We start from the raw sequence: 27,837 nt of genomic DNA, 5'->3' as shown, positions 1-27,837 counted from the left end.
TTTAATTAAATAAATTTTCCTTTTCAATGGCAAAAGAATTAAGAAAGTTTTTATTAAATTTTCCTTATTTGCCAAGATCAAGGATTATAAAAGAGGGGGTAGAGGAGGCTTCAATGCTAACGACTCTATTCTATTTTTCCTCTCTTTTCTCCTTGGGTGTGGTAGACCCTTTCTTTCCTCTCCTCTCCTTTGTGTGGCCGAAACCTTCTCATGGTGGAGATAGCTTTGGCGGCCGGATCTAAGAAGGAGAGAAAAGAAGCCTCTTTTCTAGCATCCCTTGGAACATGGTTGTGGTGGCCGAACCTCTTCATCCTAGGAGAAGTTTTGATGGCCGAAACTTGTAAGGAAGAAGAAGGTGCTTGGTGGTTCTCATCTCGGAAGATCGTTGCCCACACAACGTCCGAGGTTAGAAGAGGAATACGGTAGAAGATCAAGAGGTCTTTCTAAAAGGTATAACTAGTAATTTTTGTTTCCGCATCATACTAGTTATTTTTGGAAATAATACTAAATACAAGAGGCATACGATTCTAGAGTTTCGAATTTGTTTTCGATATAGTGTTCTTTTGTTTTTTTTCCCTTTGTGATTTGATTGTTCTTTTCGGTTAACCTAAAGTTATTTTAGGAAATTAAATATTAGCTTTCCATAAAAGGTTTTGTCTAGTCGGTGGTGGTTGCTCCCATATCCAAGAAGGCCATGTCCCTCGCCACGTCAGTACTGGGAACCAATTATGGAAATTAATATTTAATGGAATTAATAACTTAAGGTGATTTGGGTCGAATGTGTTAAGTTCCGCAGGAGACCCAAGTCAAAACCTAAAAGAACGAATAGATTAAGTTTTGGATCAAACGTGTTAAGTTCCGTAGGCGATCCAAAATTTAATTTAAAAGAACACATGGTAGCTAGGAAAATGTTCAGACTTTTGTACAAAATTTTTGTACAGTGGAACCTCTAGGTTTTCCGAGTAGCAACCAACACAGCCATCTTCTTTTGCTCAGCCGCCAGCAGATCTTGGGTCTTCTTGAGCTCTTTCTGCAGCTCGGCGTATGAAGGACCCTGGGAGGGCGCGCCGCCCGAACTCCTTAACCTTTTTAACTCTGCGTCCACCATGGCCAGGCGGTTGGAGACGGCGATCTCTTCTACCCACCTCTGACATAAACAAGATCATTAATAGCCGATCAGAGAAAGTGTGTAGAAGACTTCAGAGAAAACATACTTACCCCAGTGGCCTGCTGCATATGGATATTGGCCAGATTGTTGAGTGGAATCATTGCGACACGTGCCCGAGCGTCGGCCCACATTTCGGCTAGGGGCCCCTTCATGGTGATCATGTGCTCGGGCGCAGTTGGCCGATCGGACTCGGGCATCAGCTCTTCGGTGGGGAGATGTAGGGAGACTCTGATGGTACGGTGCCGACCGGGAGTCATCTGGGTAGAAGCTGGGGAAGGATCGGAGGCCGATGCAGAAAACTAGGACAAAATGGCTGAGCGTTGGACTCGGCGGGGAGAGGGCGGAAGAGCGCTGACAGGTATGGCCTCGAGGGGATCTGCGGACACGCCCAGTTGGGATGGGGTCCGATCGGATGAGATCGCCTCAACCGCTGGGGCTTTGCCGCGAGAATCGGCGGTGGTCCGCTCGGACGGCTGGACCGCGGAAGTGGCCGATCGAAGTGGTGTCTCCGCTCGACGCCTCTTTTGTCGAAGAGGGCGCTCTTCCTCCTAAGCGGAGCCTTCCTCCCGGACGGAAGGCCCTCGGATAGAAGTTATACCAACCGTCGGCTCCGGCAGAGAAGCCTGAGCGGCCGACTCCCCCGCATTCATTTCGCTCTCTCCTTCGTTAGAGCCGACCGGGGTGATGCCCAGTTGCTCCATCTCTTTGGCAGCTGCGGCCTCGAGCGCCGCCGCTTTCCTCTTCAAAATTCCGGCCATCACGGACTCCATGACAATGTCCGATGCAAAGGAAAAAGGAGAAAATCAGTTAGCAATCAAGGCGAATGTACAAGTAAAATTCTTACCGAAACCGCTCGGGAGGGGGGTCCGGATCGGACTCAGGCCAAATATGTACATCACCCCTTCAGGTAAGAATTTGTTGATGTCGAACTTCAGACCGGTTAGCATGTTGGCAGCGTGAAGATAGTCCGGTCGGGTCTTGAACCTCTTTAGCTCAGGGGAGGTTGGCGGTCCGACCTGCCACTGGGTTCGGAAAGAGGCCCGCTCGGAGAGACGAAGATAGAAGTAGTACTCTTTCCAATGTTTATTGGAAGAGGACAGTTTATTAAAGAAGACTAAACCGGGCCAAGCCTGGAACATGTAAGTACCCAGCTAGGACGGTTTAGGATAATAAAAATAATAGAAGACCTCCGGTCGGAGGGGAATGTTGTGGATTTTGAACAAGACGACGACGCCGCATAGAAGGCGGAAAGTGTTAGGGACTAAGCTTCCGAGCGGAATGCCGAAAAAATTACAAACTTCTACGATGAAGGGATGGATTGGAAAGCGCAGACCGGCTATGAACTGGTCGCGGAAAACACAGAAAGCTCCGCGCGGTGGTTTGTGTGGCCAAGCGGAGGGGGAGGGTAGGATAAGTTCAAAATCAGAGGGGATGTCAAAATTGTCCATCAGAATATCGACGTCGCGCCGATCGAAGCATGACTCCATGGTGGTATACCACGGGCCGAGGGCTGGGTCTTGAGGCTAAGAGGAACTGGCCATTGTCCGAACGGGCGAGACCACAAAAGGAGAAAAGAAATGCAGATGATAGAAGGAAGAGGATGACAAACGAAACAGTGCCCAGAGGACCAAAACTCGGGAAAGAAATGCAAAGAAAACACAAGAACCAAAGATAGAAAAGAAGAAGAACCTTACAGAGAAGAATGGAGATCGACGAGGAACACGGAATCGTCGGAAAGAGGAGAACCGAGGTTGCCGGAGCACTGAAGCACCAAAGGAGGTTACGGGACACGCGAAGACGCAGATGCGGCGGGGGGAGAAGGCAAGGGCTTTATAAGGTCGGGCCCGATCGGCCTTAACCGTCCGATGCAGGTCACAGGAACCGAGGCCCTCATCGAGCCGTTCATTTTAAACCGTCGATGTCCCGTCGGACACCACGTCGTCGTTGTACGATGACGGCAGCAGCGCCACGTGGCATTCGGCCACTGGAATGCATTCAATGAGCGCATGCTCAGCCTTAATGACGGAGATTGGCACGAATTCCGAGGAGATATGAGGGAGGGTGGCGTTGACTGAGGCCGTAGCTACCCTCACACGAGTCGAACGGAGGATGGTTTCTTAAATGCGTCGCTCGGCACTACGGGCGTCCATTCAGTCGGACTATGCGCCTCCTTCGACTAGACTTGAAGGAGAGGCAAGTGATCCGGCAGTAAGGTCGGGGGACCCCCCCTGGAGGGGAGTCAACGCCACGTAGAGGTCAAAAGGAAAAAAGGTCAACCTAAGGTCTGTCCGACCGGCCGAGCGAGGCCGAGAGAGATCGAAGACAACCCGATGGGGAGTCGGGTTTCTGACGCTCATGGTGAACAGGGTCGCCGGGCCGAACGGGTAGCCCGCTCGGCCGAGGCATAAAGCAGCAATGTTGTGAAGGAACAGTCTCAGCCGAGCACGCGATGGAGTGAAATCTTCCCGATCGGACCGATACCTACGCCCGGTCGGATTGATGCTTGCCGAGCGGATGGACGCTCGGCTCGAGGAAAAAAGGAGACAAGGACAAGGGAACATTGGGGAACATCTTCTGACAACAGGCATGTTCGACGACCAAGCCATATGCAGAATCCTGCGACAGAAGGTTCTGATGTCCCATCAGAGAGGTGCTCGGACTGTAGCAGTATGGTGTTAGACATGCTCCTCTGGTAAGCTCATACTAAGGTATGGTAAAGGACACGTGTACGCCTCGGTAGGTGTGCATAAGCCTCCCCACAGCTCTATATAAGAGCCCTCAGACTTCGCTGGAGGGACGCAATCTCTCTTCTTTGGAGCCGCTTCATCATTTTCCTCTTGCCTGACTTGAGCGTCGGAGGGTCGTCGCCGGGAAACTCTTCCCGACCCGACTTCCTTGCAGGTTCGCCGGAGATCCATACGGCCGATCAGAGATCCACATCATCAGTTGGAAGAGCGCCACGTGCCCAGCGTCCATCGACTCAGCGTTCGGACAGGATCAAGAGGGTAGAGGTGCCTCACCTAATAACACATATTCTATTGGTTCCTCTCTCTTTTCTTCCTTGGTGTGGCCGACCCTATTCTTTTCTCTTTTCTTCTTCTTATGGCCGAACCTCAACATCTCTTGGAGCTTTTGTGGTGGCCGGATTTTGCTTGGAGAAGAAGAGAAAGGAGGCTTTGCTCTTGCATCCCTTGGAGCTTGGTTGGTGGCCGAGACTTACAATTTCTTGGAGAAGTTGCTTGGCCGAAACTTGGAAGAAGGAAGAAGAAGGGCTTGGGTGATTCTCGTCTTGAAAGATCGTCGCTCATACGACGTCTGAGATAAGAAGAGGAATACTGTAGAAGATCAAGAGGTCGTTGCATACAAAGAAAGGTATAACTAGTAATTATTTTCCGCATCATACTAGTTTTCTTTGTATAGTTTTTGAAATACCAAACACAAGAGGCATGTGATTCTAGGTTTCGGATTTGTTTCCAATTTGTGTTTTCTTTGTTTTTCGAATTTGTGATTCGATTATTCCTTTTGGTTAAACCTAGGGTTATATAAGGAAATTAAATATTAGATTTCATTGAAAGGCTTTGTCTAGGAAGTGGTGGATGCTCCCATACCCAATAAGGCCTAGTGCCTCGCCATGTTTAACCTGGAAGACGATTTCTGAAATTAATATTTAATTGAATTTATAACATGGGTGGATTTGGATCAATAATGTTAAGAATCGTTTGCGATCCAAGTCTAAACCACTAAGAACAGATAAGTTAAATTTGGAATCAATAATGTTAAGTTTCGTTTGCGATTCCTAATTTAATTTCTAAAGAACACAATACGTTGTTAGTAAAGGTTCAGGACTTGTACAAAATTTTTGTATAGAAAAATCGGTAAAATATTCCACATAGCAACCAACATTGACATCTTCCCTATCTAGGCCTCAGTCGCTGACATTCTCCACGCCTTAGTCCAAGTCACCAATTTTGTTCAGGTCTCAACCTCATATCCCAGCATACTCCCTATCTCAGCCTCAGATCTCGGCATACTCCCTGTCTCAGCCTCAACTATCGATATCTCCATTGCCTTAGTCTCAGATCCCTGCATTACCTATGTCTCGGCCTTAGTCACCGACATCCCCTTCGACTCAGTCTCAAATCCTAGTATCACCTATGTCTCAGCATCAATCATTGACATCCTCTCCGGCTTAGTCTCAGATCAAGACATCCCCTCCAGCTTAGTCTTAGATATCGACATAATCCATGTCTCGCCCTAGGTCACAAACATCCCCTCTTGGCTCAGCTCCTAACCTTGACATCCCTCACGTCTCAGTCTTGGCCTCAATCGTCGACATCCTCCCAGTCTCAATCTCACTTTCCAACATTGTCTACTCGCAAGACCACTCAACATCAATGCTATTTATTCATCAGTCCTTATATCAAACCCTCTCTCTATAAGGCCCAGATAAGATTGTTTCTCCCTAGAGAAGCAGACAATGATTGCGAATATTCTATAACACGTTGTGCCAGATGAATGGAGAGGCGGTTTCGGTTGTCAGATCTGGTCTAGTAGATATTCGCCTACAAACACGTGACACTAGATGAATAGATAGACAACTAACGACTATCGGATATAATTCCTTCATTGGCGTATACAAGGATGATGGAGGAGCCTGCTGCATCTAGAACATCTGATGTGAAGAGGGTAAGTGCAAGGAATTCAAACTCTCTACAATTCCACTAGGTTCTCTTCTTATTCTTCTTCTTGACCTTCTTCTTCCAGCAAACTACCTCAAGTAAATGCCAATCTAATTATAATCCTCTTTTGGAGTTTCTTTCCTTTCATCTACTTCACCGATGATCCTCAAAGAACACACATATCGGTACGTTCATTCACTGGTGACTTAATCATCCACAATATTTGGCCGGATCATATAGTTTCCTTTGTCAATTCGGTTTCAATCTTGGATACCTTTGCTTATACTCCTCGTTTTGGCTCTCTTATTCGTTAATATATCTTGCCTCTTAAATGCTTCAGAAGGAGTTTGTTTTAAGATTACTAATTTGCCAGTTGATCACAGATTGGGAGACGTAAACAATACAAAATGAGAGCCTCGATCATCGTCGAAGAAATCTTGTATGTACTTTCATTGCTTGTTTGTTCGAGTTTCAATTGTGGATATTTCGTAGTAAATTCAATGAAGTTCATCGTACTCAACGAGAGTATCAGAAGAAAGAACCAGGATTTTTTTTGGAAGAGAGTTTTATCGTCCCGATAGATACGACATGGCGAAGGAGTTGGTGCTCGAGCTCGCAAAGGCCACGTTCTTGCCCCCGTGGACGGCCGCCGACGTCGCCTCATTAGCCGAGATGTTGCCACCGCTGGTGGTACTGAATTGGCCATTGTCGTCCATGATGGAGAGCAGGTCCACCACGAGCATATCCGTTTCTGGCGGCGGCGCGGCCGCGGCTATCTTCCCCTCCAGCATCTCGACCACCGCCGTCATGGTCGGTCGCAGCTCCGCCCGCTCCTGTATGCACCAGAGAGCCACGTGGACCATCGTCGTCACCTGCTTCTGGTCCGCTGCCATCTGGAGCCTCTCGTCCACCACCTCCATCAGCCGCCCCTCCCTCACCTTCTCCATCACCGTCTTCGGGAAGTAGGACCACTTACTCTGCTTCCCCCTTCCTTCACCGCCGCCGTCCTATTAAGAATTCAAGCATATTATCAAAACTGGAGATTAAGTAAAGCAACAGCAGAAAATTTCATTTTGTCCCCTCGTATGTTACTGATCTTTTTATTCTGATCACTTAATGTTCAAAAAATTACATGAAGAAAAAACAATAATTATCTTATTTTTATTTGAAACAAAAAAAAGGTCCTTAGTTTCTTTTTTTATATAAGAATCCGAGGAACGCCCCACTCCACTGTCCCTTCAACTTCAAGAGCGGCAGTCAATTAGTGTATGGGGTATTCCTATTATAAATTTTAGGGATAAATTCTTAACTAACAGTCATCCTTTTTAATGTATTAGATTATAATTATTATAACAATTATACTAATTACAATTTTATAATTATTATAATCTGAATGGTAGATGAATAGAATTAAATTTACATTATAAATAATTATGAAATAATAGTTGTTATTATGTGTCCTATCAATTCAAGATAATAGTGTCATTTTATAAGGGATTGTTGGGTGGAGCGTCCTTTGATATAAAAAAAAAATAAAAAGAGATTATAAAAAAACAAAGGGAATGATCTTTTTTATTTTTATCCCTTTTATTTCGCTAAGTATGGGTTTTGTTACCGCACACCCACCATCATGAGCAATCCTTAAGCATCTCATGCTATTTTTTTTAAAAAAAAACTAAATGCTAAATCTTAAAATTTAAAACATAAACTCTAATTGTTTTTTAAAAACAATAATGCTAGTAGCACACAAATGGGTGTACAGAGAAAAAAATATTATTTTGTATACTTGCACATTTCGTGCACACCTAAACAATTTAATTTTAATTTTAATTTTTTTTATAATATTATAATTCACCCCCTAAATTCTAAACGTAACATCTTATCGACATAACTGAAAACTTAAAAAAATAAAATAAAATAAAAAAATTACTATTTCGATGTTTGTGAGGGTTGCTCATGCTTACCACCCACAAGGGATGTATATATATAGTAGATATGTTGTCCAACTCCCCGTGCCCACCTCCATGCGTGACACAGTAATTCACGCCTCCTCATGTGCGACGCGTATGGGTGACTGAGTGCGCTTGGAATCATTGCACTTGGGACACCCAGATTACTTCCGAACACTTCGCGCACTCAATCGCCCATGTTCATCGCACATGGGGGAGGCGCACATGAGATCACTCGCGTATATATATGATCCTACCCGAATGCGGGAAGGTGGAAAGCTGGGGATGTGGCGACTTCGCTGACCGACTGAATACTTCGCTCCGCTTTGCAAAACAAGTAACGTCAGTACCGAGCCAGGGAAGAGATCCCTGCGTTGGCCCTCCGATACTCAAGTCAGTCACCGAAATGTGGAGAAAAGTGGAGCAATTGTAGAACTATGTGCAAACAGTAGATAACACGTACCTCCACCGGTGATGAACCCCCTTTATATAGAGCCCTAGTGGGCGACGTGCGTGCTTCTCAAGGCATGGGCATGCTATCTGATATGTCCTAATGAAAGGACATGTCAGGAAAGTGCCTCTAACAACATACATTAACAGGACATGCATATACCTGAAGAGATAGTAGAAGCTTTCGCCGTACGATCCGCCTGTCGACCATGCCTCGTGTCAACGGCACTACCTCCCAAAAGGATATAGAGAGATACTACAGTAGTCCCATTTCTTGGTCGAGAGGGATAGCTGCTCGATCGGGACTTTGCTTTGTCCATGGTTAGGTCCCGCTGCTTGGCCGAGCAAGGTAGCCGCTCGGCTAGGATCCCTCCACTCTGTTGATCTTAGTTGCTCTCCCGTGCGATGACTGTGTAGTAATTTGCCCTCCCCTATTCGGACCAACTATCCGATCCCCATCGGTGTCCTGCTACTCCACATTGCACATCAACTGTCTTACGTATCACCCGAACTAGACTGGAGGTCTGCTCGAACCTGTCTCCCGCCGGTCGGGGCCTGACTGCCCAATCAGCTATTGTCATTATCCTCCATTTATCTCTTTAGCACCTGAGCGTTGACCACCTTGACTTTGACCTTCATCCTGGGCACGGAGTAGGCGGCCTCCCTCCATCGTCGCATCACAAGTCTCCCCCTCAAGTCTAGTCGAAGGAGGATGCAAGTCCGACTGGCTGGACCAGTAGAGTCATCGATAGCTCCCTCGCCTTTGTCGTTCGGCTTCGCATTGCTAGACTGGGTATATAACTGCTGCTCGGGCCAAGCCTTTCAAAGCAAATTATGTCTCGGTCGTTTGGCTGTGTGATAATCGCTTATCTGTGCCACTCGGGCAATGGGCGACAACACTTGGCAAAAAAATTTCTTTTTCTTTTCTTGCGCTCCTCGACCGAGCATCCTAACATCATCTAGATTTATCGAAGATCATGCAAATCTCTGATCATTATGGCCAAGCATGTGGTCATACCTTTTAATTAAGTCTCATTAATGTCGTTCGGTGATTGAGCGACACATGTCCTCCTTTCTGCCGCCGCACGTTTGACGTGACAGACAGATATCCGCTAGCGATGCAACAGGCGCCTTTTCGAATTCGACGGCTGGATCTCTGCCTAGTTTTTCACAACCCTAGATCGGACGGTCCAGGACTATCGGCCACGAGGCTTTATAAACCTCGTGTGTGTTGTCGTCACCTTTATTTCGCGTGCCTTCGTCTTCAAGCTCCTTCGCGACGCTTCGTTTTCTCTTCTTCTCTAGTGAACTTCCCTGTAAGCTCCTTTTTTTTGTTCCAATATGTTCGTTATCCTTCGTCGAGACTGTCTTCGATGGTTGATTCCTCGCAATCCCCCCCTCCTGTCCCTGAACTCTGGTATACTTCCACCGAGTCCAGGTTCGACGGGAGTGACACTGAGAGTCTGAAATCCGCTTATGAGTTCCCCCTTAGCTACCAAATTGCTCTTCCTTCTGCTTTTGACCGGCCCCATGAACCATCGTCGGGTTTTTTATGTTTCTTTAGGGACTAGTTCACCGCCAGACTGCGATTCTCGGTCCATCCTTTTTTCTCCGCAGTTTGTAAATATTTCCGCATTTCCCTCAATCAATTAGTGTCGAACTCCTTTCGGCTGTTGTGCGGATAGTAGTCTTGTTTCGCCTACACGACATTCCTTTAACTCCTCGGCTCTTCCATTATTTCTATTATCTAAAATTGTCCGAGCCGAGGACTCCAAGCCCGAGTGGGCTTAGTCTTTTTTGATAAAATGTCGTCCTTCAATAAGCATTGGAGATATTACTATTTCTTCATTCGTTTTCCCAAATGGCCAAATTTCATGACCAATTGGCAGCTAGAGGTGTCGAACCCTCCAGAGCTCAAGAAGTACAAAAGTTGATCGGGCTACCTCCATGCAGCTTCAAGCTTAGCCGGTCAGAAGTACCATATCCACAAGTTGTTGCTGGAGAGCGTCCTCTACATGTTCGGCTTGAGCCCGATCCGTACGAAGCTTCCATCCAGCCTAGGTATGCTCTTTCTTCTCCCAACTTTTGAATCTAATTGATTTTTCCTCCTTTTGTATAGCTCAAATCATGTTGCGAGCACGTCTGGGCGGCAAGTGCAAGCTTGCATACGTAGATATCAACGTTGTGGTCATGGCTGAGCTGAAGAGTCGCGGCCTGTAGCCGGTCGGCTCCTACGAGTATCCGCTCAGTGACGAGGAGGGAACACAAGTGTTAGGGAACGGAGGTGGAGCCAGCTAGACAGCAGCTAGTGGAGTGGCAGCTACTGCTGACCTTCCGCCTGAACAACTATCAATGGTTCCTATCATTGTTACCTCAAAGTCAGCTACCTCCGGCGAACCCCTGCGACAACACAAGAGACACTGAGCGGATGGTTCATCCCGATCTGCGACTTCTGCCCTGCAGACCCCAACACCGGCCATCTCCCAACCCTCCTCCGAGTGGGGTGAGACGTCCATTCCTCCTCTCGAGCAGGGAGTCGCAGAACTCCCTGCCTCCATATCATCCGACCAAACACCTTCCCTGTCCACGCTTCCTCAAGGGACGATTTGCGCGTCGCCGGTCACCTTAATGCCACCACCTTTGCCGGTCGCCCAGGTGTCCCACATCCAACCAGTTCCAACGTCCCGGTCTTTGGACAGGGTGATTTCAGACCCCTCTGGCCCGAGCAGCTAAAGGCAAATAATGGCAATCATCCATTTGTCGGCGAACGAGTACCACAGTGTGGATGACCCAACGTCCGTCACCCCCGAGTACTAGATAACAATTCAAGGGCCGCTCATACAAATATGAGTCGATGCCCGGGCCTGTGCAGCGTCATCTCTCCAAGGGAGTTCGCCAACAGTCATACCCAAATGTCCACTGGGGTAAGTGCGTTGTTTTTGCATTTACTTTTCATCCATTCGACGCTTACCATTTTCATGTTGCTACAGTTCTGGATAGAGAGTCTAGCCATGTGCCACATGCTCGACTATTTGGAGCACGAAGTCCAGCAGCTGCGTGCTCCGAGTGGCCAATCGGTTGCCTCTCAGGCGCGCGTGGAGCAAATGAATGCTGAGATGGCCTAATTAAAGGCCGATCTGAATAAGAGTTCCAAGCTGCTGGAGGCGAAGAGGGTCAAAAGTGCCAAGCAAGCAACGCAGCTGGAAGGGCTCAACAAGCAAGCCACCTCCTTCGAAACGAAGATCCACTCAGCCAACACTAGGAAGCTCCGAGCTATCGAAGATATGGAAATCAAGAACAAAGAGTTTCGGGTGTTGGCTCAGAACCTGAAGGAAGCAGAGGCCTCCTTGAATGTTGAGCGGGAGGCTTTGCCTATCAGGCATGCGTGGAGCAGATGAACACTGAGATGACCCAATTAAAGACCAATCTGAATAAGAGTTTTGAGCTGCTGGAGGCTAAGAGGGGCAAAAGTGTCAAGCAAGCAACGCAGCTGGTAGGGCTCAACAAGCAAGCCACCTCCTTCGAAGCGAAGATCCATTCGACCAACACCAGGAAGCTCCGAGCTATCGAAGATCAGGAAATCAAGAACAAAGAGTTTCGGGTATTGGCTCAGAACCTGAAGGAAGCGAAGGCCTCCTTGAATGCCGAACAGTCTACAACGAAGGCCCAGCTCGACGCCAAAGATGCGGAGCTAGCCACTTTGAAGGAGAATTTAAAGGTATCTCGGTCGGCACTAGAAGTTTAGCAAAGTGCGAAGTCCAGCCGGTTCAAGGTGCAGAAAAAGGCTTACCTTCGCTCAGACGCCTTTAATGACCAGGTCATCGATCGGGCGCTCTGTCTTTTCAACCTTTCTATCGACAGGACGCTCAACCAACTAAAGGGCGGCGGCTATATCTCGACCAACCTGACGAGCAAGGTTATCAATCGAGACAAGATGACTGAGTTGCTGCCCGACGACATACTTGACTACCTCGAGTGAGCTTGCTCCTACATATCTTGTCTTCTTTTTGTACTGCCCCTTCTGGCCTTGTGAAAACTACAAGTGTTAATGAATGGTAGCCCGTTCGGCGCACCTTTTTATTTGATGTAACTCCTTTATGCTGTGTCGTTCGGCACTTCCTTGTTTTATTTTTCGACTTGTTTGTCCCTGCATTGCCACTTAGGATTGAGTAGGACTATGAACCGCTTACCATTTTATGAAAAACTTCCAAGTGTGGCTCCATGGCCCACCAGTTGGCATCGTACTACTCGCTTGGATAAGTTGTTTTTCATGGGTCTCAGATTTATAGCCGTCGCTCGGCTATTGAAGACGTAGACATAGATTTAAGGTCGTTGCTCAACCGTTGACATGCGTATATGAGGATTTAAGGTCATCGCTCAACCGTTGACGAAGACCAGGGTTTAACGTCATCACTCGATAATTGATGAAGACCAGGGTTTAACGTCGCTGCTCGACGGTTGACGTGGGCAGGGATTTAAGATTGTCGCTTAATCGCTGACGTAGATAAGTGTTTAAGGTCATCGCTCGACCACTGATGATGACAAGGGTTTAAGGTCACTGCTCAACCATTGATGACGACAAAGGTTTAAGGTCGTCGCTCGACTGTCAGTGAAGACAAGAGTTTAAGGTCGCCACTCGATTGTTGACGTAGACAAGGGTTTAACATCATCGCTCAACGATCGGTGAAAACTAGGGTTTAACGTCTCCGATCGACGGTTGTAATGCGTAGACAAGGGTTTATAATCGCCGCTCGACTTTTAACTTGATCGATCAGCTCAACAATCTGGAAAACTTTACGTTTTTATTCATGCTTGTCCTACATCTGGAAAGCACATATACACTTATACAAGTACATCTATATTTACTCATGCACATCTCACCCGACCCTATAGGGTTAGAGATAATTCGCACTGCATGGCTACTCGAGCCGTCTTCCATCTTTGTCCTCCAAGTAGTAGGCTCCTGGGCGGAGTTTCTTCATGATCTTGTAAGGTCCCACACATTGTGCTTCAAATTTGGTGGCATCGCCGACCAGCTTTATTCTCTTCCACACCATATCGCCGACCTAGAAAGACCTTAGAATCACACTTCGATTGTAGTTCTGTTTCATCCACTGCTGGTACGCCATCAGCCGAATGGCAGCTTTATCTCACGCTTCGTCTACCAAGTCGAGCTCCATTAGACTCTGCTCAGCGTTCCCCTAGTCGTAGAGTTATACCCGATCGAACTCTACTCCGATTTCCACTGGGACCAATGCTTCACCACCGTATATTAGATGAAATGGTGTTACGCCGGCTGCTTCTTTTGGTGTCGTGCGAGGGGCCCACAGGACACAAGGGAGTTCATCGACTTAACAGCCCCCTGCGTTGTCGAGTCGAGCTCGTGGGCCTCTGAGGATCTCCCAGTTGGTGACTTTCGTCTGGCCGTTGCTTTAGGGATAGGCCAATGAGGTGAAGGCCTGCTAGATGCCATAGCCTTTGCACCACTCCCTGAGCCTCCGATCAGCGAACTGCCCCCCCCCCCCCCCGGTTATCTGAGACGAGACGGCAGGGGATGCCGAACCGACATAGGATGTTTTGCTAAATGAATTTGATAACCATCTGCTCACTTATTTTAGCTAGTGACTTAGCCTCCACCCACTTTGAGAAATAATCCACCGTGACGGGGAAGAATCTTCGTTGACCGATCGCCATTGGAAATGGTCTCACGATGTCCATACCCCATTGGTTGAACAAGAAAAACACTATGGATGCCTTCATCTTCTCAGTGTGTCGGTGTGAGATATTGTGATACTTCTAGTAGGGAAGGCATGTGGCTACTGTCCGAGCGGCATCCTTTTGGAGAGTGGGCCAAAAATATCTGACTAGAAGAATCTTTCGAACCAGCAAACAGTCGCCCGGATGGCTTCCATAGGAGGCTTGGTGCACTTCCTAAGCAGGGGCATGGAGAATGCTTTCTTATATAGCAGATTCCTGACCAAGGTGCTAGAGAAAGGTCTCTTATACAGCTGATCCCCGACCAAGGTGAACCGTTCGGCCCTCTTTTCAATAAACGAGCCTCTTCCTGATCGGAAGGTGTGACACCCGATCGGAGGAACTCTATCAGTGTCATCCTCTAGTCACTTAGAAAAGTTATCCCTTCCATCCTGTCGATATACGCCACGAATAAGACTTGCTCGTTCGGCTGCTCTATCACGATCGACGACAATAAACTAGCTAACTTAGTCAACTCATCCACGGCCTGATTCTCTACCCAGGGAATCTTATGTATCAAGACTTCTTGGAAATTCAATTTCAAATTCTCGAAGACTTTTGCATATAGCTTGAGTCGGGAGTTGCTTATCTCGAACGTCCTTGATAGCTGCTGAGTGATCAATTGAGAGTCTGAGTAAATGAGGACTTTTATGGCTCTGACATGCCTCGCTGCCTGTAAGCTGGCTATCAATGCTTTATATTCAGCTTCGTTATTAGTGGCCCGACAATCCAGTCGAAAGGAAAGTTGCACCTGATCTTCTCGCGGTGAAATTAGTAGTATGCCGATCTCGCTTCCTTGACGGGTAGAAGAACTGTCGACATATATTCTCCAAGTTGCTTCCGACTCGGCGTTCTGGACCTCTGTGACAAAATCAGCCAAGACCTGAGCTTTGATCGCCGTTCAGGGCTGATATTGTATGTCGAATTCACTCAGCTCGGTTGTCCACTTGATTAGTCGGCTGGATGCCTCTGGGTTGAGAAGGACTCTTCTAGGGCACTGTTGGTCATCACGACGATCGGATGCGCTAGGAAGTACGGGCGGAGTCTCCGAGCGGCTACACCAACGCATAAGCTAACTTTTTAAGACAGGTGTAGCAGGATTCTGTATCTTTCAATATATGGCTCAAAAAATACACGGGATGTTGTTTGTGGTTGTTCTGCCTAACTAATGTTGAGCCAACCGCATACTCGGTGGACGACAGGTAGATCCAGAGCGGCTCACCAGTGATTGACTTAGCTAACACAGGCAAGGAGTTAAGGTATTCCTTGAGCTCTTCCAGTGTCTTGTCACACTCTGTGTCCCATTAGAATTTCGTCGCTCGACGCAGCACCTTGAAGAACGGATGACTCCGGTCGGATGACTTGGAGATGAACCTTGATAGTGTGATGATCCGTCCAGTTAGCCGTTGGACCTCCTTCAAGCTACGGGGTGGAGGCATGCCTTGTAGTGCCTTCGCCTTGCTCGGATTCACCTTGATGCCCCATTCGGTAACGATGCATCTGAGGAAGCGGCCACTTTTCGCGTCGAACAAACATTTGTTTGGGTTCAGCTTTATCCCGTATACCCTTAAGGTTCGGCATGTTTCTTCAATATCTGCACAAAGATCAGCAGCTTGGAGGGATTTTATTAATATGTCATCAACATATACCTCCATGTTATGGTCGATCTGTCGATGATACACTTTATTCATTAGCCTCTAGTAAGTGGCGTCGACATTCTTCAATTCGAACAACATCATGTTATGAGCAATACATTCCATCGGTCGTGATAAAGCTGATCTTCTCTTGATCCTCCCGAGCAAGTGGCACCTGGTGATACCCTTGGTACGCGTCGAGCATGCAGATCAGCTCGCGGCCTACTGTAGAATCCACCATCTGATCGATCTTTGGCAGTAGGTAAAAGTCCTTTGGGCACGCCTTGTTCAAGTCACGGAAGTCGATGCAGACCTTCTATTTGTTGCCTGGCTTGGAAACCAACACACTATTAGCGAGTCAGCTCATGAATTGAACTTCCCGATGTGTCCGACCTCCAGTAATTTCTCTATCTCTGCCCGGATGATCAGGTTGTGCTTCGCGCTGAAGTCTCTTTTCTTTTGCTTCACCGGTCGAGTGCCTGATTGGACGTAAAGCTCGTGCTGAGCCACGCTAGATAAGATACCGGGAAGCTCATGTGTTGACCAGGAGAATATGTCATGATTTTGTTTGAGGTAGGCGACCAACTATACCTTCTTCTCGCATTCCAGATTGACGGCGACGAAGGTGGTTGCCTCTAACCAGCTGGGGTGGATCTGAACCTCCTCCTTTTCGTCATAGATCAGCGTAGGAGGTCTCTCTGTGTTCGCGTTCACCTCCAAGCGAGGGTTTTTTCGAGCGGCCCTTGCTTCTGATTTGATCATCTCGATATAGCATCGTCGAGCGGCCAACTGGTCACCCTTGACTTCGCCCACCTTGTAGTCCACGAGGAATTTGATCTTCTGGCAAAAGGTGGACACCACCGCTCGGAACTCGTTGAGGGCTGGTTGGGCCAATATGACATTGTAGGCCGACGACACGTCCACCACAATGAAATTAGTGATCCTTGTCCTCTTTAGCGGCTCCTCCCCGAGCGAGACTGCCAGGCGAACTTGGCCGATCTGCAGCACTTTGTTTCCAGTGAATCTGTAGAGTGGAGTCGTCATGAGTAGTAAATCGCTCTGATCGATTTACAGCTGATCAAACGTCTTCTTGAATATGATATTCACCGAGCTCTCTGTGTCAACAAAAGTTTAGTGAATAACGTAGTTAGCGATTACTGCTCGGATGATCAACACATCGTCATGAGAGATCTCCACTCCCTCTAGGTCCCTCGGGCCTAAGCTAATCTCGGGTCCTTCGACCCTCTCCTTGCTGTAGCCAACAGTGTGGATTTCAAGTCGCCGAGTGTGCGACTTCCTTGCTCGGTTGGAATCACCGCTGGTTGACCCTCCGGCGATCATTCCTATTTCTCCCCTATGGACATTGCTCCTATTCTCCTCCTCTCGAGCTGAAGACCTGCTCCGTTCGGCAGGTGCTCTAGCAGGACTTGGGTTGTTCCCTCGCTGGGGTTGATGATGGCGTGACTCGATTGTTGTCCTTTCTTCTTCCCTTCGCCTGGCTGATCGACGCTTGTGTCTCCGCTCAAGAGATGGCGACCGACGGCGATACCCCCTCGAGGCAGGCCTGCTGGCTATCGACGTCAGGTCGTAGCAGTCCTGTGTATTGTGTGTCACCGACTGATGGAAGGAACAAACATCAACGTCCATATTTTACCCTTTATAGCCTTTAGGTGATCGGTTGTCACATGCTGCACGACATGCGTCCTGAGCTCATGGTGTGGCTGGGCTCCTCCCAATCGAGGCCCCTTAGGGGGTTGATGGCTGCTCTGCTACCACCGTTTAGACGCTCCTACAGGCTCGGCGAGCGTCTCTCTCCTCCTTGCCGTATGAGCTTCTTCCACATTGATATATTTGGTGGCTTTCTTTTGCAAGTGGCCGAAGTCCCTCGACGGCTTCCTGATGAGCGATCGGAAGAACTCTCATTCGGTGAGCCTTTGGGTGAAGGCGTTCACCAACACGTTTGAGGAGACCGCTGGGATGTCCATGGTCATCTAATTGAAGCGTTGGATGTATGCCCTCAATGCTTCTCTGGACCCTTGCTTTAGCAAGAACAAATTCATGCTCGTCTTCTAGTGGCAGCGGCTACTGGAGAAGTGGTGAAGGAATGTCGCCCGGAAGTCCTTGAAGCTATGGATTGATCCGTCCGGCAATCTCCTGAACCAACATTGTACCTATCCAGAGATAATGGTGAGGAAAACCCAATATTTAACTTCGTCGATGTACTAATGAAGTGTGGCCGTATTGTCAAATTTGGCCAAGTGATAGTATGCGTTGGTGGTTCTGTTATACTCTCCGATCGTTAATGGAGTGTAGTGTCTTGGCATAGGGTCGTTTAGAATCTTCTCTGAAAACTGCTGATTGAGTCGCTCAGGCGAGTCATCCTCCCTAGGTGCTTTCCCTTTCCTTGCGTCCCGAACGGGCGCATCGTCTGAAAAAGACCTCTAGTCCTTGTCCGCTCAGCCCCATTCCTCCAATGGGGTCTTGAATAGTGTTCAATGAAAGGGGATAGGTGTATTGGGCGCTTCCCCATATGTGTCAGTCGACTTCTTGCTATTACCCCGAGCGAATACTCGGTCCACTCGGTCACCATGTCCAGCTAATCGACAACGGCTGATACTGCGGGCTCCTGTGCTTGGCGTTCGACCAGCGCCTGTTGTTGTTGTTGCTCTATTATCTTGGCTAGCTGTTCGGGCTTGTACCAGCGTGTCGAGCTCTTCTTGCATCAGCGTTACCGTTGTAAATCGTCCAGCGTCTTCCATCTTCTCCTTCGGATGCAGGTTGCGTTCCCACAAATGGTGTCAAAATGATCCTCTCTAAATACGGGAAGGTGGAAAGCTGGGGATGTGGTGGCTTCATTGACCGACTGAAGATTTCGCTCCGCTCTGCAAAACAAGTAATGTCAATGCTGGACTAGGGAAGGGGTCCCCGGCATTGACCCTTCAACGCTCAAGTCAGCTATCGGAATGTGAAGAAAAGTGAAGCAACTGTAGAACTATGCGCAAATAGTAGATAACTCATACCTCCGCTAGTGATGGCCCCCCTTTATATACATCACTGGTGGACGATATGCACGTTTCTCGAGACATGAGCACACTCTCCGATATGTCCTATGAAAGGACCTATCAGGAAAGTACCTCTGATAACATACCTTAACAGGGCATGCATATCCGTGACGAGATAGTAGAAGCTTTTGCTGTACGCTCTGCATGTCGATCATGCCTCATGTTAGCAGCACTATCTCCCAAAAGGATATAGAGATACTACAGTGGTCCCGTTGCTCTCCCGTGCGATGACTGTGTAGTAATCTATCCTCCCCCGTTCGGACCAGCTATCTAGTCCCCGCCGACGTTGTGGTACTCCATATTGAGCGTCGGTTATCTTACGTATCACCCGAGCTAGACGGGAGGTCTGCTAGAACCTGTCTCCCGCCGGTCAAGACCTGATTGTCCGACCATCCATTGTCATTGTCCTCCGTTCAATCCTTTGGCACCCGGGCGTTGATCATCTTAACTTTGACCTTCATCCTGGCAATTGACCATGTGCCAGGTAGGCCTCCCTCCATCGCCGTATATATGTGTGTATATATATATATATATATATATATATATTTGGATGTGGAATGAAATTTTCTCAGAATTGAATACCTCCACCAGTCTAACGTTCCGGCGGCCACCGACCAGCTCCAGCAGCACCATGCCGTAGCTGTACACGTCGGACTTCTCGGAGATTCCGGTGCCGAGAAGCCACTCTGGCGCCAGGTACCCCTTTGTCCCCCTCATGCTGGCCACGATCCGGCTCTGGTCCCTGTTCATCAGCTTCGACAGCCCGAAATCCGCAACCACCGCCCGGAATTCGTCGTCTAACAGAATATTCTCCGGCTTAATGTCCAAGTGCAGCACCCGCGCGCGGCAGTCGTGGTGCAGGTACGCCAGCGCCCGCGCCACGTCCACCGCCACCCTGTACCTCAGCGGCCACGTCAGCCCCCTTTGCCGCTTCGGTGACGGGAATATCCACTCGTCCAGAGAGCCGTTCTCGATGTAGTCGTAGACGAGGAAGCAGGGCCCCCCGCCGCCGCCCCCGTTCACGTGGCAGTAGCCGAGGAGGCGCACGAGGTGCACGTGCTGCACGCTGGCGACGGCCGCGATCTCCGCCTTGAACTGCTTCTCACCGTACTCTGCCCCCTCGATGCGCTTCACCGCCACCGGCGTGCCGTCATCGAGGACCCCCTTGAAGACCGCCCCCGAGGCGCCGCGGCCCAGCATCCACCGGAAGTTGTCGGTGGCCCTGTCGAGGTCCCTCAGCGAGTACTTGGTGGGCAGCCCCGCGACTCGCCGGAAGAAGCTATACTGGAACCGGAGCTCCCTGCCCTCGCTGGCCACTCGCCGGAGATCCGACGACCGCCTTCGATTGAGGACGACGTAGCGCATCAGAAGCCACAAGGCGATGGCGAGGATCATCGCCAAGGCGGCGACCACCGCGGCCAATACGTTCTTGGACTCCATCAATTACAGAGCCACATCGAAAGCCTTTCACCATTTTTATTTTCAAAAGAAAATGCATCATACTCTCACATTTTATTCTAATTATTTCTTCCCCTCCCTTCTCGACAATAACAGAGGAATGAATGCATAATATTTATGATAGCAAAATTATAAGATCATTTTAAAAATGTGATAAAAGTATAGGGCAAACTGAGATTTTTCTATGAATTGACTTTGATAATTAATAGGCGGAAGAAAAGATCTCCCTGAGAAAAAAAAAAACTTTTTGCAAGCTTACGTTGGTTTCTTGTTCTTTAAGTAAATTTTATATAATATTTTAAAGAACATATACACTGCCAGAGAATTGTGAAAAGGATATCGAAGAAGAATTGGATCATTATTTTAAATACAATTGCAAGATGTTGAATCATTTTATTTGTTTTAAGCGTTGAACTTTTAAACAACCCGAAAAAAATAAATAAATAAATAAAAATAATCAGTTGAACCAGGGGAATTTCTACTGGATGCGTAAATTGGACCGGGCCGTCCTTGGAGAAATGGACAGCGCAACGTAGAGCCTGACTTGGTCCATAAGTCAAACAGGATGAATATTTAAAAAAATAAATAAAATAAAATTTTAAAAATCAGAAAACTACTTTTAATACTACAAAAAAAAAATTATATTGTTTTTTATTATTTTATTTTGTGAAAAAATTATATCCCAGCTTCTTGGCTACCTTTTGTCAATGTTATATAGATTATTAAAAGAGTTCTAGGGAAGCTCTATTTTTAGTGATTTTTTATTTTATTTTATCATTTATTAAAACTACTCAGAGTGCAAATGTTATTATCATTACTATTGTAATTTTCAATTGTATTACCACACTAATTTTCTAAAGATGTTACTTTTGTGATCACAAAGTTGTTCGAAAAGATAGTGCATAAAAGGATGGTAAATAAATTGAACGTTTATGAATAAATTTGGTATTGAAATAAAAGTTTATTTATGTTTATTTAATATACATAAAATTAATTAAATGAACAAGTTTGAATAACTTGTTAAATTAAACAAACAAGTTTGAACATATATGTGTTCAAATCATTAATGTTTATTAATAACGTTCGTGAATAATATTCATGAATAATAAATTGAACATTCGTAAATGTTATTATCATTACTATTGTAATTTTCAATTGTATTACCACACTAATTTTCTAAAGATGTTACTTTTGTGATCACAAAGTTATTCGAAAAGATAGCACATAAAAGGATGGTAAATAAATTGAACGTTTATAAACAAATTTGGTATTGAAATAAAAGTTTATTTATATTTATTCAATATACATAAAATTAATTAAATGAACAAGTTTGAATAACTTGTCAAACTAAATAAATAAGTTTGAACATATATATGTGTTCAAATAATTAATGTTTATTAATAACGTCATGAATAATGTTCATGAACAATATTTATGAATCATATTAATCAATAAAACTCTTATTACAATTCTAAATAAACATAAAAAAGTTTCAAAACCAACAAATAAATTTGTATTATCAAACTCAATAATCAATCAAACAAATTTAAAAAGTAAATATTTCAATTAATCAAACAAGTTCGAATTAAGAGCCCGATAATATCTAATGAATCAAGTTCAAGCCGAGCTTGAATCAAGCTTAAACTAAGCGTAAGCCAAACTTGAACTAAGCTCAAGCTCATAAAAAAACTAAGCTCATAAAAAAATCTAAATCAAATTTGAAAATCATTTAATAGCTTTGTTCATTTTAGGTTCAGCTTTGATTGACTTAATTATTATCTTATCAAATAAACTTGATGTCATAAAACTTGGCTCAGTTTAGTTTGACTTAATGATCTTATCAAATAAACTTGAATACCATAAAGCTTAAGTCGGCTTAACTTATTTACCGCCCTAGGCGCATTGGCTTTCATAATATGTGAGAGAATTATTGCAAACTCAAACTATAAGCATATATATAAGCTAATGGACAAGTGTGACTAATGAATGTGGAGAGTACTCAAATAATTGGGTTAGGATCTTCGAAGCCGCAACCATTGACTCAAAGATATAAAATGCCACTAGAAGATGAGTACAAGTTTAAAGTTTACAGAGAGATAGAGAAGGAGGCATACATTTACGCCATAATAATTGGTACATTATCTCATCTCCAATAATAGCATACAAGAGGTGATGATGCATCAATAGCATTCAATAAGCTTCTATGATAGTCAATTGTCGCCTATTCGATTTTAACAAGTGACATAATGAGGTATTGAAATCCATACATTTTAAATTTTTGTTACAAAAAACAAGAGTACTTGAGGTATGTTCATGGTCCAACAGAATGCATCATAACTTAATTCTCTACGAAACAAGAAAGAACAATAAGCTTGAAGGTGTGTATTTCATCAATTCTAACATTTTAGAACAATGAAACGATACAGTGATATATTAATCTTTAATCAACTGAAGCAAATAAAGAGACATTATTGAGGATTCTTCTTAGTTTGATCTGGTTGATCATTATCCACCAAATTAGACTATGAAATATGTACGAAGTAAATATTCAAATATAGGAGCAGAGCCAAGATCGTCATAGATATGCCCAGACAAATACAGTAATATTCCTTCACATCTCTACTTGCAAAACGACAAGATACAAATAATTGGGGTCTCTCTTATTTCCGTAGGACATGTGAGTACAAAGAAAGTTCTTCTTCCCTGGATAACCACATTAATGGATATATATATAAATAAAGAACAGTGAAGTAACCCTATCTAGTTAGCCTCATCATTTGAAGGTGTGTTATGATGAAGCAAGGTGAGTGTGCAGTGGTTTACGCCCCTTGAGAGCACAAGCCAATCCAGTGCATAGGATTAGCAAACGGGATACGCATCCCATCCCATGATTAATTGCTCACACCTTTTGAGATGATCAAATCCAAAGTTCATCTTCCAACAGCAATAGCAGCAGTGGAACTTTATTTTAATCCCTAAAGTAACTATGGACTTTGGATGGAGTCACATGCACTTAATTACGTACTGTTAATTTCTCTTTATTAACAGTGAGGGAGAGGGAGATTATAGGGTTTGGCTTTGGCTTTGGCTTTGGCTTGGCTTGGACTGGCCTGCCTGCCTTCCACATGCAATTAATCATGGACCAGAGACACATGAGAAGAGAAGCTTAGAGCTTGTCTTTTGAGCAAAAGGCTGCTCTCCCCCCATCATATGAGCGTCTGTTTCAGCCCCTTTTCTTCTACTCATCACTGAGGGTTTTGATTCTGGCATGTGATTCAAAATGCAAGACTCACTGTGCTCCTTCCCTAAACATAAAGTTTACTTTAATTTTTATATTTTATATATACAAATTTTTTACATCAACTATCATATTTATTATCTAAATTTAAATATTATTTAATAAAATAGATTGAAAAATAAAAACTAGATATTACTTAGGGAGAGAAAAATAATAAAAAGTAAAAGAGAGTAAAAAATAAAGATAAATAAAAATTTTAAAGTAGTTGATATAGTGTGTCGTGAAAAATAATTATCTAAATTTAATAAATTAAATAATTTATCTTAAATTTTAAATATTTTATAGAGAAACTGATATAAATATTCTTAACTATTTGTATCCATATCTTAACATATTAATAAAATTTATTGGCTGTAATCCAATATAAATCAATCCTCAAACTATAAGATTTTCAATGCGAAGGAGTTTCCTTCTTTTCTATATCTTTTTTATTATGTTTTTTCTACCCTAAATACTATAATTTTATTATAAGTGACTTTATAATGATAAAGTCAGTTAGTTTCATTAACTAGTCCTACGATGATTGGTCCAATCCTACGAAATTTTTTCACCGATCACCAGAACAAATCGGAAAGCGCTCGCAGCGGACAGCCAAGAAGCCCAGTATCCTTTGGTTGCGCACCTCATTTGAAGAATTTTATTTTATAAATTCATCATATCTAGGGATCTGATCGTGAACGTTTAGGTGATAACTTAAATATCATATCGCTATATCATAACTTTGGGACATAAGTGATCATAGAATGGATAGGACGCAAGGTGAATCGATAAGACCCATAGGATCCAAGATGATGGAGGAGCAGGACAAAGGGGTTCACAGGAAGATAATTGGACAGTGCTATTTGTATTGAAAATTTGGTTTCATAAACAAGCGATTGAAGTCCGACGAGTATATAGTTAACTCAGAGTTTGTCCATCTTAAAGAGTGTCTTGACTAGCCAACGGAGAGACATGCCACAACGTGGGCAACAAAAGTACAAAACCCTGAACCTTTGCATGTTTATTAACAGATAACGAATGCCATTGACGAGATCTCCATTTTCTTTTTTTTTTTCTTTCTCCGGATCTTTAAAGAAAGTCACTATATTCCAGTTGTCTATCTACCTCCTCTCCTGTGTGTTTAGGATTTGTCACAGGTTGAGAAGGGAAATGATGACACGGAGAAAGGGCAAGCAGAAGGGCAGCGAGCCCCCACATGGCCAACAGCGGCAGCGGAATGAATGGCGCAACAATCCAACAACAAATGATCCGAGCGCAGTGTTCCTAACGACCAAGAAGCAGCCAAAACCCCCCATCCCGCTCTGTCGCCTGCTCTGGTTGCGCCTGTTGCCTCCGGCAGGCTCGCCGCCGGCCACCCACCCACTCTGCGCCCTGCGACAGTGCCGCCACCTCTGTCGTCACTGGCTCATGCCGTACAGCGTGACAGCTAGCCCACAATTTAATTACATCCGTCCAACAAAATAAGTGTCCAATCATCGCCACCCTTTTTTTGCAGGTCGTAACTGTTCCTTCCTTCTACTTCCACTCCACCACTAACGTAGGCGAATTTGCCAAAGGAAACAGGTAGAGTTACAGCTTCTGATGGTGAATTATAGATTTAAGATGCGTTTATTTGGAGAATTTACTTGACTAAAATGAAATCAAACTATTGAGAGAGCTGTTCCACCAAATTTGTGGCAAGCTTTTACATTGCCGAGTCAGTAATGGTGGGAGTCACTGGTCACGAGCTTACAAGGTTGCAGGGGCTTAATTAGTCAACCTGCAATACACAAAACAGGGTGGGGAGGAGGCGTCACGAGGAGAGGTTTGGATTTGGATCGTCGGAGGGTGGCGGAGGAAGAGGGCGGAAGAGGAGGGGGGCGCCGTACTGGGGGTAGAGCAGCATGAGGACGGTGGGGGCGTGGACGTAGGAGGGGGAGAGGCGGATGGCGAAGCGGCGGAGGAGGATGGCCAAAGTGAGCTTGGCCTCGAGGAGGGCGACGGTCTGGCCGATGCACGTGCGCGGCCCGAGGCCGAAGGGCATGAAAGCCGCGGGGTGGGTGGCCGCGCGGGCGGCTCCGTCGGCGAACCGTGCCGGATTGAACTGCGCCACGTCCGGACCCCACAGCCGCGCGTCGTGGTGCACGGCCATGATCGGGATCATCAGCTCTGTTCCCCGCGGCACGCGGTAGTGGCCAAGGTCCACGTCCACTTTTGCTCTCCGGATCGTCGCCACCGCCGGCGGGTACAGCCGGAGCGTCTCGTATAGTATCATCCCCAACTGAAAGGCAAAAAGAAAAGAGAGAGAAGATAAATGAATCAAAATGTTTTCGAGTGTCGAGATTGGAAGGTGATCAGAGTTAATGTTTGATTAAGATTACCGTGTTGAGCTTGGTCAGTTCCTCACGGGAGACGAGCTCATCAGATCTGCTGCCGCAAACGCGGAGGACCTCCGCCCTGGCGCGCTCCTGCCAATCGGGGTGCATAGCGAGGACCACCGCCGTCCACGTAAGCAGGTTCGACGTCGTCTGCTTTCCGGCAAAGAAGAACGTCTTGCATTCCTCCACGATGTCCCGCACCGTCATCCACGCGGATAGCTGCGGCGAAGCCCTCTGCTTCCCGGTGCTCGCTTCGATCATGAGACCGAGCAGGTCCTTCGCGTTGCCCTCTTGCCTCTTCCCTTTCTCGTCCTCGTCGGAACGCTTCTTTCGCAGCTCGATCAGCCTCTCCAAGCTCCTCTTCATGTCCTTCTCCAACTTCCACGAGTCCGTGTTCATCTTCGTCGGCAAGAACCTGTAGCCAGGGATGAAGACCTTGCGGAAACACTCGGCAGCGAAGGCCATCTGCTGCGCTTGCAGCCGGAAGACAGCTTTCCCGTCGTTGTAGCTCTGTCCGAAGGCGATCCTAGTGATGGAGTCCTCAGTCACCGTCTGGAACCACTCCGACACGTCGATCTCCACCTCCTCGCCGGAGGCCACTCCAGCCAGCTTCTCCACCATGTCCAACACCGTCTTCCCGATAAACGGTAACAGAAGCTGGAACAAACAATGCGGCAACGTCTCGAATGATTACCATATATCATACAAAAACGATTGCATACTGGAAAATAATTATCCCAGGCGTGCCCTGCTCACCTTGAGGTTCTCGGCGTGGAAGGTGGGGCTGAGGACCTTGCGGTGGTACGCCCACTTCTCGCCGCGGAGGGCCACGAGGCCCTCGCCCTCGAGCTGCCGGACCAGCGGGTGCGACTCATACCGTTCGAAGGCGTCGGTGTTGGACAGGAAGATCTCCCGAATGAGCTCGGGATCGGCGACAGTGAGGCGCGGCCTAGGCCCGAACCAGAGCAGCACTATGGAGCCTGCAAAAAGGTTTGATCCACTGTCTAATTAGAATTAGTCACAGTAAAGAAGATGTGAAAACTATATAGTTACGGGACAGAACAGAGCAGGCAGAGCAGAGCAGCGTAGCAGAGGAAGCTAACAAGTAACAACCACGGGAAGAGCTCGAGAACTACAGGACTATTTCCTGAGGCAGAGCTCAGTGAAAGAGTAGGGCAACAGAGTGTGCCCCTCTCTTCTATGTGGATAAAGGCAAAAACCACAAGCTGGTACAGCAGTAAAGCTCACTGGGACTGCGTCATTTAGTAGACAGTGATGCAGACAACGGGATCGAAAACAAGGTGGGGACTCGAAGAGAAAACAAAAAAAAGTGGAATAACAAGATGTTAATAACAGGGAAGATCACCGAACAATTCATATATTTTTGCACAATGTAAATGGACGATGAAGAACCAAGCTGGGAGAGCACATGTTTACCGTAGGTTGTTTTCCAGTGGTGGTAGAAGGAGAGGACGCGGGGAAGGATGTTGTGGGAGTTCTGGGGGATCATTGGCTTGGCGGAGGCCTCGAGCGCGAGGGCGACCATCTCCCGGACGCAGCCGAAGCAGAAGCGGTAGGGCGGACCGCGGATGCCCTGCTTCGCGAAGTACTCCGTCACTCGCTTCGGCCGCCACCACAGGAAGTCCGCCAACTTGAGCACCATGCACGCCAGCGCTACCACGGCCACGGCCAAGCACCACCGCACCCCGTCGTCCTCCATCCTTTGCCGTCCACAGGAGCAGGCAGAACACAGCGTCTTGTTTTATAGCAAGGGAGCTATGGCTTCGGATTTTGAGAGAGAGAGAGAGAGACAGAGGAGTTATATAGGCGCGTAGTTGGGAGCAGAGCCGGCGCCGTTGGGGCCGCCGTCAGGGTTAGAAGGGTCAACGACGTAGGGAAATATAATTTTTCAGAAGGTAATGACCAAATTGACCTGTTCACAAGTGGTCGCACAGCTGCGCTTCATGGGTGTCGTCCATTATTGACGCGAGATCCGTCGATCAATTAGGTAAAGAAGGATAAAACTAG

At 46.5% G+C, this 27,837-nt stretch overlaps 2 protein-coding genes across 2 annotated transcripts; both read right to left on the bottom strand.

Moving 5' to 3' along the window:
• Window positions 1–6,410: 6,410 nt before the first annotated feature.
• LOC122044409 (probable receptor-like protein kinase At5g20050) lies at window positions 6,411–20,136 on the bottom strand. Its single transcript, XM_042604896.1, has 2 exons — window positions 19,279–20,136; window positions 6,411–6,854 (listed from the first exon to the last, which is right to left on the bottom strand). The coding sequence occupies exons 1-2, from the start codon at window positions 20,134–20,136 to the stop codon at window positions 6,414–6,416; spliced, it is 1,299 nt and encodes a 432-aa protein (XP_042460830.1). The 3' UTR covers window positions 6,411–6,413.
• A 4,908-nt stretch (window positions 20,137–25,044) lies between these two features.
• LOC121988888 (cytochrome P450 734A6-like) lies at window positions 25,045–27,625 on the bottom strand. Its single transcript, XM_042542595.1, has 4 exons — window positions 27,247–27,625; window positions 26,566–26,789; window positions 25,813–26,466; window positions 25,045–25,712 (listed from the first exon to the last, which is right to left on the bottom strand). Exons 1-4 carry the CDS (start codon window positions 27,527–27,529, stop codon window positions 25,245–25,247), a joined length of 1,629 nt encoding a protein of 542 aa, XP_042398529.1. The 5' UTR covers window positions 27,530–27,625; the 3' UTR covers window positions 25,045–25,244.
• Between the last annotated feature and the right edge of the window lie 212 nt (window positions 27,626–27,837).

The sequence above is a fragment of the Zingiber officinale genome, chromosome 1B, assembly GCF_018446385.1.
Source record: "Zingiber officinale cultivar Zhangliang chromosome 1B, Zo_v1.1, whole genome shotgun sequence".
Classification (NCBI taxonomy): domain Eukaryota; kingdom Viridiplantae; phylum Streptophyta; class Magnoliopsida; order Zingiberales; family Zingiberaceae; genus Zingiber; species Zingiber officinale.
Note: the sequence above shows the minus strand (reverse complement) of the source record. Positions and strands in the feature narration are given on the sequence as shown.